At 45.6% G+C, this 17489-nt stretch overlaps 1 protein-coding gene across 1 annotated transcript in view; it reads left to right on the top strand.

Moving 5' to 3' along the window:
* The first annotated feature begins 4444 nt into the window (after nucleotides 1–4444).
* ADCY9 (adenylate cyclase 9) overlaps nucleotides 4445–17489 on the top strand; it is a 92378-nt gene continuing 79333 nt past the window's right edge. The window contains exon 1 of the mRNA XM_040441811.1: nucleotides 4445–7023. Within this exon, the coding sequence (XP_040297745.1) occupies nucleotides 5352–7023 (1672 nt within the window). The 5' untranslated portion in view covers nucleotides 4445–5351. The remainder of the gene's footprint in view (nucleotides 7024–17489) is intronic.

The following is a 17489-nucleotide window of genomic DNA, read 5'->3' as shown; positions in this document are numbered from 1 at the left end:
CCGCTGTACGGGCACACGGCAGGGCGCAGAAGGAAAGGAATGCCATACGGTTTTTGTAAGGCAGATTTTGCTGGACTGTTTTTTTGACACCATGTCCCATTTGAAGCCCCCTGATGCACCCCTAGAGTAGAAACTCCATAAAAGTGACCCCATCTAAGAAACTACACCCCTCAAGGTATTCAAAACTGATTTTACAAATGTTGTTAACTCTTTAGGTGTTCCACAAGAGTTATTGGCAAATGGAGATGAAATTTCAGAATTTACATTTTTTGGCAAATTTTCCATTTTAATCTATTTTTCCCAGTAACAAAGCAAGGATTAACAGCCAAACAAAACTTAATATTTATTGCCCTGATTCTGTAGTTTACAGAAACACCCCATATGTGGTCGTAAACAGCTGTACGGGCACACGGCAGGGCGCAGAAGGAAAGGAATACCTAATATGTATACTTTTTTTTTTATGTAAGTTTTACACAATGATTTCTTTTTTGAAGCAAAAAAAATCATGTTTTAGTGTTTCCATAGTCTGAGAGCCATAATTTTTTCAGTTTTTGGGGGATTACCTTGGGTAGGGTATGATTTTTGCAGGATGAGATGACGGTTTTATTGGCACTATTTTGGGGTGCGTGTGACTTTTTGATCGCTTGCTATTAAACTTTCTGTGATGTAAGGTGACAAAAAATGGTTTATTTAGCACAGTCTTTATTTTAAATTTTTTACGGTGTTCATCTGAGGTCATGTGATATTTTTATAGAGCCGGTCGATACGAACGCGGCGATATTAAATATGTATACTTTTTTTAAATTTATGTAAGTTTTATACAATAACAGCTTTTTTAAAACAAAAAAAATGATGTTTTAGTGTCTCCATATTCTGAGCCATAGTTTTTTTATTTTTTGGACGAGTGTCTCAGGTAGGGGCTCATTTTTTGTGGGATGAGGTGACGGTTAGATTGGTACTATTTTAGTGGGCAAACGCCTTTTTGATCGCTTGCTGTTGTACTTTTTGTGATGTAAGGTGACAAAAAAATTGTTTATTTAGCACAGTTTTTATTTTTTATTTTTTACGGTGTTCATCTGAGGGGTTAGGTCATGTGATATGTTTATAGAGCCGGTCGATACGGACGCGGCGATACCTAATATGTATACTTTTTCCCCCCCTATTTTTTCCCAACTTTTTTTTAACTTTATTTGGGGAAACTGACGTTTTTGTTTATTTTTACTTGAAACTTTAAATTTTTTGGGGGGAAAACTTTTTTTTGTGTTCCGTATACGGAACCATTCATTTCAATGGTTCCGCAAAAAAAACGGAATGTACTCCGTATGCATTCCGTTTCCGTATTTCCGTTTTTCCGTTTTGTTGAAAGATAGAACATGTCCTATTATTGCCCGCAAATCACGTTCCGTGGCTCCATTCAAGTCAATGGGTCCGCAAAAAAAACGGAACACATACGGAAATGCATCCGTATGTCTTCCGTATCCGTTCTGTTTTTGCTGAACCATCTATTGAAAATGTTATGCCCAGCCCAATTTTTTCTATGTAATTACTGTATACTGTATATGCCATACGGAAAAACGGAACAGAAACGGAAACACAACGGAAACAAAAAACGGAACAACAGATCTGTGAAAAACGGACCGCAAACTGAAAAAGCCATACGTTCGTGTAAACTAGGCCTAATGGAGCAATTTACATCTGATAATTGTAAGTTGTGTTCCACTTGGGGGACCTAACAAAAAGTAAAAAAAAAATTAAAAAAAAAAGTTTAGAAAATATAAAAAATACCTTCAAAATTAAAATCACCCCCATTCCCCAAAATAAAAAGAAACAAACAAAAAAAATAGCATTATGGGCATCACCGCATGCGAAAACGCCTATACTATTAAAATATTTTAAAAAAGTTAGCCATATGGTGAATGGCGTGACAGAAAACTATTTAAAAAAAGGCAGATTTGCATTTTTTTCATCACTTTATCGCCCAAGAAAATTGAATAAAAAGTGATCAAGTCATACACACCCCAAAATGGTATTGTCAAAAATGACAGATCGTCCCACAAAAAATGAGCCCCCATACATCTCCGTAGACATAACTATAAAAAAGTTAAGAGGGTCAGAATATTGCGATGAAAAGAAAAAAAAAACTTTTTATGAAGTGAGTCCTGTGTATTTAAGTTTTATTTAGACTCTATTTTTAAAATGTTTCTGTGGGAATTTGAACTCACAACCATCTACATTAAAGGCAAGAACCTTAACCACTGGGCTATAGAGCTCGTGCTAAGTCATTGCTGAAAAACCTCATAGAAGTTTCTCTTGTAAGACACAAGAGAAACATCTATGAAGTTTTTCAGTAATGACTTAGCACCCTTGCTAGTGGTGCTGTATATTTCCCTTTATAAGATGCACTGCATCTTATAAAGGGAATACTAGTGAGTGCTTCTATAATGAATGCTCTCACTAGTCTGCAGGAGGAGGGGGAGAGAAGGGCTGTGAGCGCTGTACAGTACTTACCCCTCCTCCTGCTCGCTCTTCGCGGGGCCGGTGCTGCTGTGTCCTGGCTGCCTGCATAGCGTACATAGCGCACTCTGACCTGACGCTGCAGGAGGTCAGGTGACTGCAGCGCGGGATCTGAGAAAAGATGAGAGCCCAGGAGACAGCCTGACCGGAAGAGGAGCGGCAGAGCAGGAGAGGTAAGTTTGTTTATTTATTTTATAGTCTGATCTGAGGTCTGATATGGGGGTCTAAAGGGTCTGATTGGGGGTCTGAAGAGTCTGATTGGGGGTCTGAAGAGTCTGATTAGGGGCCTGAAGGGTCTGATTGGGAGTCTTGAGGTCTAATGTGGGCCCGATTGGGGGTCTGGAGGTCTAATAGGGGTCTGAATGGGTGTCTGGAAGTCTAATGAGGGTCTGATTGGGGATCTAGAGGTCTAATGGGGGTCAGATATGGGAGTTTGGAGGTAAAATGGGGGTCTGGAGGTCTGGTTTGAGGTCTAATGGGGGTCTGGAGGTCTAATGAGGGTCTTATATGGGGGTCTGGAGGTCTAATGGGAGTCTTATCTGAGGTCTGACATTGGGGCAGCATCTGACATTGAGGTCTAATGGGGGTCTGATATGGGGTCTGACAGAGGTCTAAAGGGGGTCTGGTCTGAGATAGGGGGGTCTTATCTGGGGTTTAATAATGGGGGTCTGATCTGAAAGGTAAGGGGGTATTTTTTTGTACTGTTTCCACAGTATAGTTTTGGGGATTTGGGGGGGGGGGGGTGTAGAATGGGGTGTTGAGAAGGTGGGAGGATGATGGAAAAGTAGGAAAGTAAGATGTCTGTTTGTTAAACTCTGCAGAGACGAGGCACGGCTGAAAGAAGTCACCATGGCGGTCTGGTCTGATGGAGAAGATGAGGAAAGAGAATATCTACATCAGAGGAGACATCACTGGATGTAAGAGGTACAGATGTGTGGCTGTATTACCCTGTATGTTCTATAGCGCTGTATGTAATGTTTTCTAAGTATGTCTTTAAAGGGGTTGTCCACTTTATTTTTCGTACGAGCGCTGCCTTCTCTGCTCTGTTTACCTGCTCACCACTGCAAATGCTGCGGTGAGCAGGTGCATAGAGCAGAGAAGGCAGCTCTCATATCAGCACTGCCCTCTCTTCAAACAGCTGATCTCTCGGCACACCTGCCCGGTCTGATACTAGTGACCTATCTTTAGGATAGGTCGTCAGTAGTAAAAAGAGGACAACCCCTTTAACAGTAGGACTGGAGAATTTGGCATGGGGGATGGGGATGTTTCAATTTTTGCCTCGGGCACCAGAAAGGCTAGGTGCACCCCTGCCCCTTGCCATAGAGCACTGAGGGAAGGTGGTGGTGGTGGGGGGCCCAAGCTGACCTCCTGCACCAGGGCTCATGAGCCTTTAGCTACGCCCCTGGGTTTCCAGTATCCATAAATCACGCGCCCAGTTGCTCGCTATGGACAAAACATCTGCGAATGACAGCGGTGATCACCATGGACATAATATCATAGTGAGTGCAAATTTGGCGCTAAGGGGGCCAGAGTGGAATCTTCTGCAAAATGGAGACATGGGTGATGAATAGGGTGTCATTTCGCTAGAACCTCGTCTTATCCTATGACTATCGGTTACTCGTCGGTGCTGCCATTATCTAAGGTTACATTACATCAGAGAAATCGGAAATGACTGTCGATTCGCTTGCCGTGTCACAGCTCTGCACGAGGCGGGAATATACTAAACGTCCAGACATATGAAGAAGCCCTGAATTCTGGGGAATGGCCTACGTAATCTTCCTGCCAGACAGGACTGACTGTGCAAGGCATCTTCCCCCGGAGTCTCCTCCTGCATCACTTACATTTTTTATTTTTTTTTGCATTTTTCCCCTTGAAATCACATAACTGTGGTTCCTTTCCTCAGCCTCTACCCCTTTTCCCATCTCTCTATCTCCTCCCTATGCTCACCGCCTGCCTCACCCCCCCTTCGCTCTCCTCCTCCTCCTCCTCCCCCCTCTCTGCTCAGCACAGCATAGGAAAAGCAGCCAGGAAAGCGAGAAGAGAGAGAGAGAGAGAGAGAGAGAGAGCGGCCTGTCTGTGTACTGGTGTGAGGCCCCTCATGTCTGGCCAAAGAGAGCTGAAGCCTCCTGTGTGCACCCCTCACCACCAAGAGAGGAGCACCCCAACCTGCTGCATAGACAGCAAGCGACCGGAAACCAGGCACTGAAGCAAAACCCTAGCAAGAAGAGGGATCCAGAAGGGGGAAAAAAAGAGACTGCAATTAACATCTAGCACCCTCCAAAAAAAAGAAGGCAATAGCTTCATCCTTTTGGTTTTTCTGCATTGACTATGTCTGGCGTGTCCTGGGAATACTGGAATATTTTCCTATGAAAGATGGACCCCCCACTGCCCCCCCTCCTTCCCAACGTGGATGGAATATAACATACATTATTGTCTCCCTCAGGGTTCACGATTGAACTGCTCCTAAATATTTCAGGAGGAAAGAGATGATCTACTGCAGGTTCCTCGGTGTCTTCTGGCGTGTCTTTGCTACACGTTAATGTATGGACTGCATTGCCTTACTCTGGTGTGGTCCGTCTGCATCTGGAGATATCTGCTTTCCTGAATGACTGTATTTAGCTGCCAGAACAGGGAGACAGGAGAGGCTACTTTGCATGGAGGCGCAAGTGAGTGCTACCTCAGGCAGGCTGGAAGCTGTCAAAACCCTTCTGTTAGTCTGCAGCTAAAGGTTAGGAGGGGGCGGTAGTGTTCCTGGTGGAGGTGGTGGTGGTGAAGGGGGTGTGAGGTGGAGAAAGGAAGAAAAAAAAAAAGTCCCAGGAAAACTATATATCGACAATATGGCTTCCCCTGTGAACCAGCAGCTGCTGCATCATACGGAGGTGAGGTGTGATGGCAGCGGGGACAATACTAGTGTAACTGTGAAAATTAATAGGCAGCACCACCAAGCACCTTCAAGGCGTTGCAAATACAGCATATCATCCAGCTGCAGCTCTGGGGAGTCTGGAGTAAAAAAGGGTGGAGGAGCCAGGGGTGCTCGAAAAAAGAAGAAGCTCCCTCAGCTTTTTGAAAGGTCTATGTCCAAGTGGTGGAACCCAAAATTCGATTCCAGTAACCTGGAGGAAGCCTGCGTGGAGAGATGCTTCCCACAGACGCAGCGCAGGTTTCGCTATGCTCTACTGTACCTCTCCGTGTCTGGGCTCCTGTGGAGCATCTACTTCGGTGTCCATATGAAAGCCAAACTTTGCTACCTTGTACCAACCCTGTGCTTCCTTGTGGTGTGCCTAAGCTTTTTCTTCTTTACCTTCACCAAATCTTATGCTCGGCACTGCACGGCCATCTCCTTACTTGTCACATTGCTGGTCTTTGCCTTGACTTTGGCCTCTCAGTTCCAGGTTTTGACCCCTAAAACTGCCCACCATGACCTATCAAACCTTACTTCCCTCCGAGCTCCAGCTTCAACTTCTTGCATGTCCCAAGTTGGCAGTTTCTCAATTTGTGTGGAGGTTTTGCTCCTTCTCTACACAGTAATGCACTTGCCCCTGTACCTCAGTGCCTGTCTTGGGGTAGTTTACTCTATACTTTTCGAGACCTTTGGATACCACTTTCGTGACGAAGGATGTTTCGCTCCTTTGGAAGATAGGATGGCTCATTGGGAACTACTAAGCAAGGCGCTATTGCATGTCTGTATTCATGCCATAGGAGTCCACCTTTTCATAATGTCTGAAGTCCGATCACGCAGCACTTTCTTAAAGGTTGGCCAGTCCATCATGCATGGCAAAGATCTGGAAGTGGAGAAAGCCCTCAAAGAAAGAATGATTCACTCTGTCATGCCAAGGATTATTGCTGATGACCTAATGAAGCAGGGGGATGATGAGAGTGAGAATTCAGTAAAACGCCATTCGGCGTCAAGCCCCAAAAGTCGCAAAAAGAAGTCCTCTATTCAAAAGACGCCAATTGTCTTCAGGCCCTTCAAGATGCAAAGAATAGAGCAAGTAAGCATACTGTTTGCCGATATTGTAGGATTCACCAAGATGAGCGCCAACAAGTCTGCCCATGCCCTTGTGGGACTTCTCAATGACCTGTTTGGCCGTTTTGACCGGCTCTGCGAGGAGACAAGATGTGAGAAGATCAGCACCTTGGGTGACTGCTACTACTGCGTGGCAGGATGCCCCGAACCGCGGGCAGATCATGCCTACTGCTGCATTGAGATGGGCCTTGGCATGATTGAGGCCATTGAGCAGTTCTGCCAGGAGAAGAAAGAGATGGTCAATATGCGTGTCGGTGTACACACTGGTACAGTGCTATGCGGCATCCTTGGCATGAGAAGGTTTAAGTTTGACGTGTGGTCAAATGATGTCAACCTCGCCAATCTCATGGAGCAGCTTGGAGTTGCGGGCAAAGTGCACATATCTGAAAAAACGGCAAAATATCTGGACGATCGCTACATGATGGAAGACAGTTTGGTGGTGGAACGCGTTGGACAGATTGTAGCGGCCGATCAGCTGAAAGGTAAGACCCGTCCATCGCATTAGTTGTTAGGCCTATATCTAAATCCTATGATCAGAAATGATCACTTTATGTACAGCCATGTGAATTTAGAAACAAAAGTGACAGCGGGTCACCTGGCATCCGATTATAAGGAAGCCAAAGCTACCACAATCATAATTGAATTACCAAGGATTATTTTTTTATGGCTTAGATCTTAGACAAACTTCCTGTAGTGTGACGATAAGTTCTCCCTTTGAACGTTGACACTTTTGATGTTCATAATTTGCTGTGAGGAGGTCATGGAGGATTAGATGTCTGTCTCGTGCTGCCTGTCCTGTTCATTTGCATTCATTAGATGTTATGTAATATTCAGCACCGTCTGATCCCATCCTGATAATAAGGAGGTCATTATGTATTACTATAACTGCAGCTGGGAAATCGTGATATAATCATTTATATTGTTTGACAATGATTTATTATACGACCTTCTTACTCTCCGTGAAGGCTCCTCGGAAAAAAATGGGAGACCTCCCAGACTCCTGGAAGAGTAGTCTAGTCATCCAGGTTTCCAGTAAAGACATAAGTGGTGCAGGGAAAAACAGGCCTATGCTTCCATCACTAAACCACTGATGACATCATGCCAGCGGCCCCAGGGGCTCGGTGGCTGACACGTATAGAGATGGTGTCGGTTCTAGCATGTGAACTGGGTCTGTTGCCTGGTGTTCCTGATCTCTTGGCATCAGTGATCAGCAGATTCGGTGGTACCACTTGTGCCCCTGGTATCTTGAGAGTCCACCAACACCCTTGGTGACTGGCACTGATATAGTGGGCACTCATGTAAAGGAAGACAAGCATACCTTTTGTGGAGCTTTTTTTTTTTTTTTTATCAGGAGTAGCGTAAATAAGAATTCTATTCTGCCAGATTCTGCTCCTGCAATTGCCCAGGAGGCAGAGCTTCACTGTGAAGTGCTCTCTGCTTTGACCTGCTTCATAGCCCCTCCTCTTAGCATCCAACCAGGGGACCACTACTGCTGTCACTTAAAGCCAAGGGATGGGGCTATGAAGAAGTCAAATGCAGATAGCACTTCACAGTGAAGCTCTGCCTCCTGGACACTTACAAGAGCAGAGTCTGGCAGAATAAAACTTCACATTCTCACTACTCCTAAAAAAAAAAAACTCCACAAAAGGTATGTTTGTCCCGCTCTCTCCCCAGCTCCTATCTAGGGCTGTCAGCAGTTTATCATGGTTAAAACTGCTCACTCACTCCCTTTAACCATATAAGTTCCTGGAACTAATAAAACACTGCCTGTTAACCCACGGTATGCAGACTGCAGCAAAAAATAAAATAAAAAAAATACTGGCATCTATGCCAATAATCTGGCCGAACTCATCATAGTCAGGGATGTTGAATCAAGTGATTCCGTTCTTTGGCAAGTAGAGAATACTGGAATTTTGGTGCAAATGTGAACTTAGCCTTAGGCCCCATGCACACAACTGTATTTTGTATCATGTCCGAGCTGCATTTTTTTCCGATTGCACATGAACCCATTTATTTCTATGGATCCGCATCTGTATGTCCGTTCCACAAATTATAGAACATGTCCTATTGTTGTCCATGTTGTGAGCAAGAAAAAATCAGGGGTGCCCCTAGCCTTTCTGCTGCCTGAGGTGAAAACTGAAATGGCGCCCCACTCCCCAATGCCAATTTCTTAACCTAATCCCTTTGCCACAATGGAAGCACTCATTGCCCGTGGCCCTTCTGCTGTCTCCCTCTTGCCCTTATGTGGAGCTGCCTGAGGCGATCGCCTCACCTGGCCTCATTCGTGGTGCACACCTGGGAAAAATGCAGATTGCACACGGAAGGCTTCCTTTTGTGGATCCGTGGTCTACAGACCACAATATGGACACGGTGGTGTGCACCAGGTCTTAAATCGATTCAGCAGATTACTACATATTATATAGATGGCTAGAACTAATACATTATGATCGGGAGACTTCTTTATATTATGGTACCTCTTGATAATCTAATTATATAGAATGGGTGATCCTGCCTGGTAGTCAACAGTACATTATAGGTTACTAGAACTGATTGCTGCAGATTCGGAATCCAATGAAGGTTATCACAGTATATTAGGAGTTTATAGATCAAAGTACACGGGTGACAGAAGCATAATATGTATGCCAAAAGTGGCACGTGCAAGAATTTTCCTTGTGCTGTTGGGTGGCAGGGTGGGTGGTATGGAGGTTGTGCAGCTCTGGCGCTGCTGAGTCACATCCAGAGCCCAGCTGCACCAACTGCTCTCTTCCTGCCACCGTCCATCAGACCACAGTGATTACATTCTTCCTCCCAGGTACTGCGCCCCTCAAGGGATTGTATTATCAATGTTGTGGGGATTCTGCGGCTGGTACTGTTTTTAGGGTCTCATGGCTATCACTATTATGAGGGTGCTGTGGCTGGCACTGTTATGAAGGTCCTGTGGACGGAATTGTTACGACAGTCCTGTGGCTGGCACTATTTTGAGGGTCCTGTGGCTAGCACTGGCAGTGTTATGAGGGTCCTGTGGCTGGCAGTGTTATGAGGGTCCTGTGGCTGGCAATGTTATGAAGGTCCTGTGGCTGGCAGTGTTATGAGGGTCCTGTGGCTGGCAATGTTATGAAGGTCCTGTGGCTAGCACTATTATGAGGGCCCTGTGGCTGGCACTAATATGAGGGTCTCGTGGCTGGCACTATTAGGAGATTCCTGTGACTGGCACTATTATGAGGATCTTGTGCCTGACACTGTTTGAGGGTCCTGTGGCTGGCATTATTATGACAGTCCTGTAATTGTCATTGTTGTGAGGGTCTTTTGGTTGATACTGTTTTAAGGTCCTATAACAATCGCTGCTATGAGGGTCCTGTGGCTGTGGCTGGCACTATGAGGGTCCTATGGCTGGCACTATGAGGGTCCTGTGGCTGGCACTATGAGGGTCTTGTGGCTGTTGCTGTTATGAGGGTCCTATGACTGGTACTATTATGAGAGTCCTGTGATTGTCATTGTTATGAGGGTCTCGTGGTTGATATTGTTTTAAGGTCCTGTGAATATCACTATTATGAGATCCTGCTGTGGCTGGCATTGTTATGAGGGTCCTGTGGCTGGCATTGTTATGAGGGTCTTGTGGCTGGCACTATTATGAGGGTCCTGTGGCTGGCACTGTTATGAGGGTTTTGTGGCTGGCACTGTTATGAGGGCTCTGTGACTAACACTGTTATGAGGGTCCTGTGCCTGGCACTGGTATGAGGGTCCTGTGCCTGGCACTGTTATGAGGGTCCTGTGCCTGGCACTGGTATGAGGGTCCTGTGGCTGGCACTATTATGAGGGTCCTGTGGCTGGCACTGTTATGAGGGTCCTGTGGCTGGCACTGTTATGAGGGTCCTGTGGCTGGCACTGTTATGAGGGTCCTATGACTGGCACTATTATGAGGGCCCTGTGGCTGGCACTGTTATGGGGGTCCTATGACTGGCACTATTATGAGGGCCCTGTGGCTGGCACTGTTATGAGGGTCCTATGACTGGCACTATTATGAGGGCCCTGTGGCCAGGGGTGCACCTAGCCTTTCTGCTGCCTGAGGCAAAAACTGAAACGGCACCCCAAACCCCCAATGCCAATTTCTTAACCTAACCCCTTCCCTCCAGCCCTACTGTTAAAGCCATACTTGGAAAACATTACATATGGAGCTACAAAACATACAGGGTAATACAGTGCCACATACTGTGCCCATTGTGCTTCCCAATACTATACTGCAGAAACAGATAACCCCCCTTCGGCTGCCCCCCTCTTGCCCCTACCTGGTGCTGCCTGAGGCAATCGCCTCACCTGGCCTCATTGGTGGTGCGCCTCTGCCTGTGGCTGTTATGAGGGTCCTATGACTGGCACTATTATGAGGGTCCTCATGATGTGATAATATTCTAGATATCAGACAATCCCCACATAGAGCAAAATGATATTAACTTTAAAAAGCTGTAATTCTGCCATTCAGTGCCCATGTAATACCGCACACCAGCTGAGACTAAGACAGTACCCGGAGAAAAGTTTAGATATGGTTGTGTGCAGTGAGTACAGGCTGGCGGATGCCCCCAAGTCAGTGAGGTGCCATTAGGTGCACTTTGGGACGGTGTAAACCGGATCCACCTTAGCACTGGGCATGTCATGTTAAAATAGTGGTGAACGGACAGGGTTAAACGTCCTGCGAGTGCTTCACGTCTCGTCCATCCCGCGCTCTATGTATTTAGCTCCAGTGATCTCAGCTCTCACAATCCCTTTACTTGTGGTTATACCGCAAGTTATATATTTTATGTTTCTCGTCCGGGATTAGCAGGATTTTAAAGCAGAATATTTCTCAGATGGCGAAGACTGATTTGAAATTGGTATGAGGAGGTTCTATTTATAACGAGCACTGTATGGCGGTAGTATTGTGTGGTATTTGTGAACTATATGGCAGTTTTTGAAGGGCAATAGTTGGCACGAGGATGCAATATTTTGCATAGCGGGCTTCACAGTGATCATATCCAGCCAGAGCTAGATGATAAGTGGCTGCCATACACGTTTGTTGCCTCTTATCTCAGAGAAATTTGTGAAAATCAATCTAGTATGTTCACACGTGGCAGATACACTGTGGATTTTCTGCCACGAAACAGTGTATAAGTGCATGTTCACCTGGTGGACTTTTAATGAGCATTTTTCATGTCAAATTACACAAAAAAAAACACCTAAAACTCTCATCATTTTTTTTATGGGAATCTGATATTCTTACGCAAATGGGACTGAAATCTGTGCAATGGATCTGTCCGTTATTGCCACGGATTTCATCCTGAAACCACGGCCGGTGGCCACATTGAAATCCTTGTGCAGATCCGCGATGTTTCCAAATGCAAATCCCCAGTAGAAATCCTCGGGACAAAAACCTCAGCTGCGTTAAAACGCCCTCACCAGCAAAGAGGGTGCGATTTTGCAGAATCTCTCCCACACACCGCAGAAAAATTCACCTACCGTGCGGATTTTAAAGGCGTTTCACCTTTGTGGAGCTTTTTTTTACAGACCATCCAGCGTGGCCAGACCTGCAGTGGTAATCATACTTACCTGATCCCTGCCGCTGGGTTCCTGCTCTGAACATCCGGTTTGATGCCGCTGCCGCCAATAACTGTCCACAGCAATGACGTATCACCTATGCATCAGGTGACCCAATAACATGACACATGGGTGACACCTGACCACTGCCACTGGTGTCACACCAGATGTTTACGCGTGAAGACCCAGGACCTTCAGAGCCGGCGGGGCAGAAGTGGAGCCAGAACCCAGCGGTGAGGATCAGCTAAGCATGTGCAGCGACGCAGTCCGCAAGGGCACGGTAGGCCGATGGGGGTAGTAGTCAATTTACTCACGGTTAGCGGAGCCTCCCTGGGCCGGCGTGCAGTGATGGGAAGGACAGCACCAGTTCCTTTGGGGCACTCTCTGTTTGTCCAGGGAATCCCGCCAGATGGTGTTTGAGGTGCCCTGAGCGGAATGGGTTTTTGTTAGAGTGCCTTGGCGGCAGGGTCCCTGGTGTTCGTGACGCCAGCACCGTTAGGTCCAGACCTTGTGTGAAGTTCAATAACAATTTTACTTTGGATAGACGTTTCTCCAACAGTTTACAGGCTTTATCTTGGTTCCAGCAGGCGTTAGCATTAACTCTGGCAGGCAAACAAACTCAATTCTGCTACATCTGTTGCTCTCTGGCTCTGCTGTGCTGACAGGCTGAAATGGAATCTTTGCTTTCTGCTTTAGGCTGCAATTTCTCTCTCTGTAGTCTGACTCTAGATTAATCCAGGGAACTTTTCCTACTGGCTTCAGAGGCTTCAGGCGTTGGCCTCTGTGTCCAGCAGAGCTGAAGGTGCTCTAGCTGACTTAGGCAGGACACGTCCAGCAGGGACGTGCTCCTGCTGCACACCCTACCTTGGCAGGTGTAAACTAAGACTGACCCTAACTAACTAGTCCCTCCTCTCTTCCTTAGAGAGGGAGTGTAGAATGGAAAGAAGGGTTCCATCCTCTGCAAAGTAGCACTGCCATGTTTGCTGCCACCTACTGGTGAACCAGGCACATTACATGAACAATAACAGTTTCAAACATAGGAATGCACATTGTGAAGGACCTGAAATAAATACACAGATGACATGGAATTAGCCTATAGGAGACAGTAGCGGGGTGCGGAAGTGGTAATGGCACTCTGGGTCATTACATATGATTACCACCATAGGTTCGGCCACGCTGTGGGGTCTGTAGAAAAGGTCTTCATTCGTGAACAACCCCTTTAAATCCACAGATTTCCATGACGGATTTCATCCTTTGCAAAGCAAACCCAAATGTAACGTGCAGATTTTGATGCAGATTTGTGGCTAGTTTCACTGCGCAGAATCCATTGCGTGTGACTGTACTCTAGGTATATAAACATACGACATGTACGTGTAGCGGACTCCGCGGGGGACGCTCAGATTTCCCCCAAGGAATTTTCTGTTTCTTGGACGTCCTATGGCAGCACAGCTTTCTTCGTGACTGTGCTGCCTATGGACTACAGGAAATAAAAATTTCAGGTAAATCCATTTTTGTTATTCCATGACGATTCCGTGTCGATTCAACAGGGCTAGCTACTGGCTGCAGTTTCCAGAATACGAATTAAGAAGGGATAGGTCATTTCTTTTTGGGAAGACACATCTTGTCGGTGGATTTTGCGTGGATTTTGGCGCGGTATACGCCTGTGTTTCATGTCAGATTCCGTAGTGAATTCCTTCGGTGCTTCCGCTTCTTAGGATTTTCCACACCTGACTCTATCTTTATGTTACCCTTTTCCGGACCGGAGAAATTGCGGGAGGAAGTTATGGACGCAAATAGCAACCTTCTTGCATTTTATCACTTCACCCGCCATCTTGTGTATCATCGGTTCCGGTTTTTCGCCTTTGCCATGGTTTCGTTAATTTTTTTGTTAAGTGTTATCACAACACAGAAGTGATTTCCATAATTGCTGCCCGGGTTTAGGAAACAAGCGGCAGGCAGCGGCGCTCTGCACAAATAAGGCTGCGAGCGCGCCGTCTGTTTACCCAACATGTCACACTTAAAAATGTACCTCGAGTGATGTGCGAGGAGAAGGGACTCTCAAGACGCCCGTGACCTTGCGCCGTGCAACTAATCTTACCGGTTGTATTGTTTTGCATTTCCATTGCGATATTTTACAAAAAGGATATCTTAAAGAGGAACTCACTTTCGGCTGTTCCTCTGTTAATCCTCCTGGAATTGAAAGGTTATCTCGGTGTTACCGTTCGCCTTGTCGAGAAGGTTTGTCCTTGATCGGTTTGGCAGCACCGACTAGACAATATCAGACACTTTAAGGGGAAGGCTAACGCACAGTCAGCAATTGAGTTATACTTTTCCCAGAAGTACTGCACAATACATAGTTCTGCTGCAGACGGTCACGCAAATGTACGACGCAGAGGGAAGCCACAGATGGTCATACAATAGCCAGATGAATGGGGAATAAGCCGCTGCCAGGCGCCTCAACCGGCAGCTGATCTCCCTTCAGAACAAAGGATCAGGCATATTCAAGTGCAACATGCCTGACCTTTCTGCTGATATCTGGCATCAGGCCAGAGTCGGGAGGTCCTCATACACATTAGAGGGTGAGCCAGTTGTGCTCAATGCAGCAGGTTTGGCTGGCATTTTGATAAATGGCACAACGGATAAATTTGTCGTACTTGAAGATCCAAGGGGCCCCAGTGCAAAATCTATAACAGGGCCCCCACCTGCAGCTGCTGAAGAACCTCTTGTCAAAGGGATTCTGTTCATTTCATATCAGTCAATCACTTATTGGAGCAGGAATTTTTGCGAAAGTGATCTGAGAAGTGAACTTTTTTCCTGTAGAGATAAATGGCGCCGCTTATCTCGGAACGATCTGACATCAGCATTGCTGACGGACATTCAATTGGAAACCCGTGTCATTTTTCTTGTAGCCTCTGCCTGTTCAGATTAAGGCCCCATTCGCGTAATCGCAGTGCCACAAACCGCGGGTCCGCAAAAACACGGGCACCGGCCTTGTTAACTCCACACCACTGACTTCAATGGGCCAGCGATCCACAAGATGCGGTGAAAGGTAGGACATATTCTATCTTTTGCGGCATGGAGCCACGGATCCCGAAGCCCACTGAAACATATGGAAGCCCTTCCATGTGTTTCCGTGCCTCTGCGATGCAAAAGATAGAATATGTCTTATCTTTCACCGCATCTTGCGGATTACAGACCCATTGAAGTCAATAGGTGCTGGGTTCAAACGGTCGGTGCCCGTGTTTTGCGGGCCAATGGTTTGCGGTCTGCAACAAAGGCACGGCGTCGGCGGCACTACGGTCGAATGAATAGGGCCTTAGGGTATGATCGCATGGGGAAGATTGTCACTCAGTTCTGCAGAATCCGAGCTGCGCCCTGGACATAACAAAAGGGCGAGATCCGTGGAGGAAATCCACAGCGTAAGTGGACATGTTAGGGATTTAAAATCTGCACCAGAGGTCCATTTTTGCGAGGCGGAAAATCCGCAACATATCCGCCGCAATGCACTAAGTGATAAAAGTGAATGATTCAGCATGAGGCGGTCGGGGGAGCGCCGTGCCGCCTGTTTTCGTGCTCTCTTGCCCAATGTCGTAACCGTGAACACATGTTGATATTTTTCTCCCGGCCAAACATGTCTGTTATCTGAACCTGTCTCAGGGGCCGTCACGTGAGCTATAAAGGGTGAGCTCACCTTTGATGAACCTATCTGTCCCTCCAGGGATACAGTAAGTCTTTGTGATCCGTCGCCGCGTCCGTTCACGGCTGGATGGGGCACGCTCGTTCCTCTTTTCTGTATTTGTGTTGTGGTTTGGAGGATCAGACCTGATCTCTGTTATTGCTGTAAACATAGGCAAGGAGGGTCAGCGCTCTGCTTGTTGTGTACCCTGGCTGTGTGATAAAGTATACAGCACCTACCTGCTGCACCTACCTGCTGCACCTACCTGCTGCAATATGTTTTGGTTGTCAAGAAGATTCCAAAACCTACATCATGCATCATATCCGGCAACACCATGTGCAACTTCTAGAACCAGGGTCCTCTTATGGGACATAAAAATGTCTGCCATACAGTATAGCACCAACATGACAGTAAATACCATCATACAGTGCTCATATAAACCACCATACAGTGCTCATATAAACCACCATACAGTGCTCATATAAACCACCATACAGTGCTCATATAATACCACCATACAGTGCTCATATAAACAACCATACAGTGCTCATATAAACCACCATACAGTGCTCATATAATACCACCATACAGTGCTCATATAAACCACCATACAGTGCTCATATAAACCACCATACAGTGCTCATATAAACCACCATACAGTGCTCATATAAACAACCATACAGTTCTCATATAAACCACCATACAGTGCTCATATAATACCGCAATACAGTGCTCATATAAACCACCATACAATGCTCATATAATACCGCAATACAGTGCTCATATAAACCACCATACAGTGCTCATATAAACAACCATACAGTGCTCATATAAACAACCATACAGTTCTCATATAATACCGCAATACAGTGCACATATAAACCACCATACAATGCTCATATAATACCACAATACAGTGCTCATATAAACCACCATACAGTGCTCATATAATACCAACATACAGTGCTTATATAATACCGCAATACAGTGCTCATATACTACCACCATACAGAACTTATATAATACCCCAATGCAGTGCTCATATCATACCAACATACAGTGCCCATATAATACCAACATATAGTACTTATATTCCACCATACAGTGCTCATATAATACCAACATACAGTGCTTATATAATACCAACATATAGTACTTATATTCCACCATACAGTGCTCATATAATACCAACATACAGTGCTTATATAATACCAACATACAGTGCTCATATAAACCACCATACAGTGCTCATATAATACCAACATACAATGCTCATATAAAACCACCATACAGTGCTCATATAATACCGCAGTACAGTGCTCATATACTACCACCATACAGAGCTCATATAATACCCCCATGTAGTGCTCATATAATACCACCAGTGCTCATATAATACCAACATACAGTGCTCATATAATACCACCATACAGTGCTCATATAATATCACCATACAATGCTCAAATAATATCAACATACAGTGCTCATATAATACCACCATAGAGTGCTCATATAATAGCACGATACAGTGCTCATATAATACCAACATACAGTGCTCATATAATACCATGCAGTGCTCATATAATAACACCATACAGTGCTCATATAATACCAACATACAGTGCTCATATAATACCAACATACAATGCTCATATAATACCACCATACAGTGCTCATGTAATACCACCATACAATGCTCATATAATA

The sequence above is a fragment of the Bufo bufo genome, chromosome 7 (genome assembly GCF_905171765.1).
Source record: "Bufo bufo chromosome 7, aBufBuf1.1, whole genome shotgun sequence".
Classification (NCBI taxonomy): Eukaryota; Metazoa; Chordata; class Amphibia; order Anura; family Bufonidae; genus Bufo; species Bufo bufo.
This window is presented reverse-complemented; position numbering and strand designations above follow the sequence as displayed.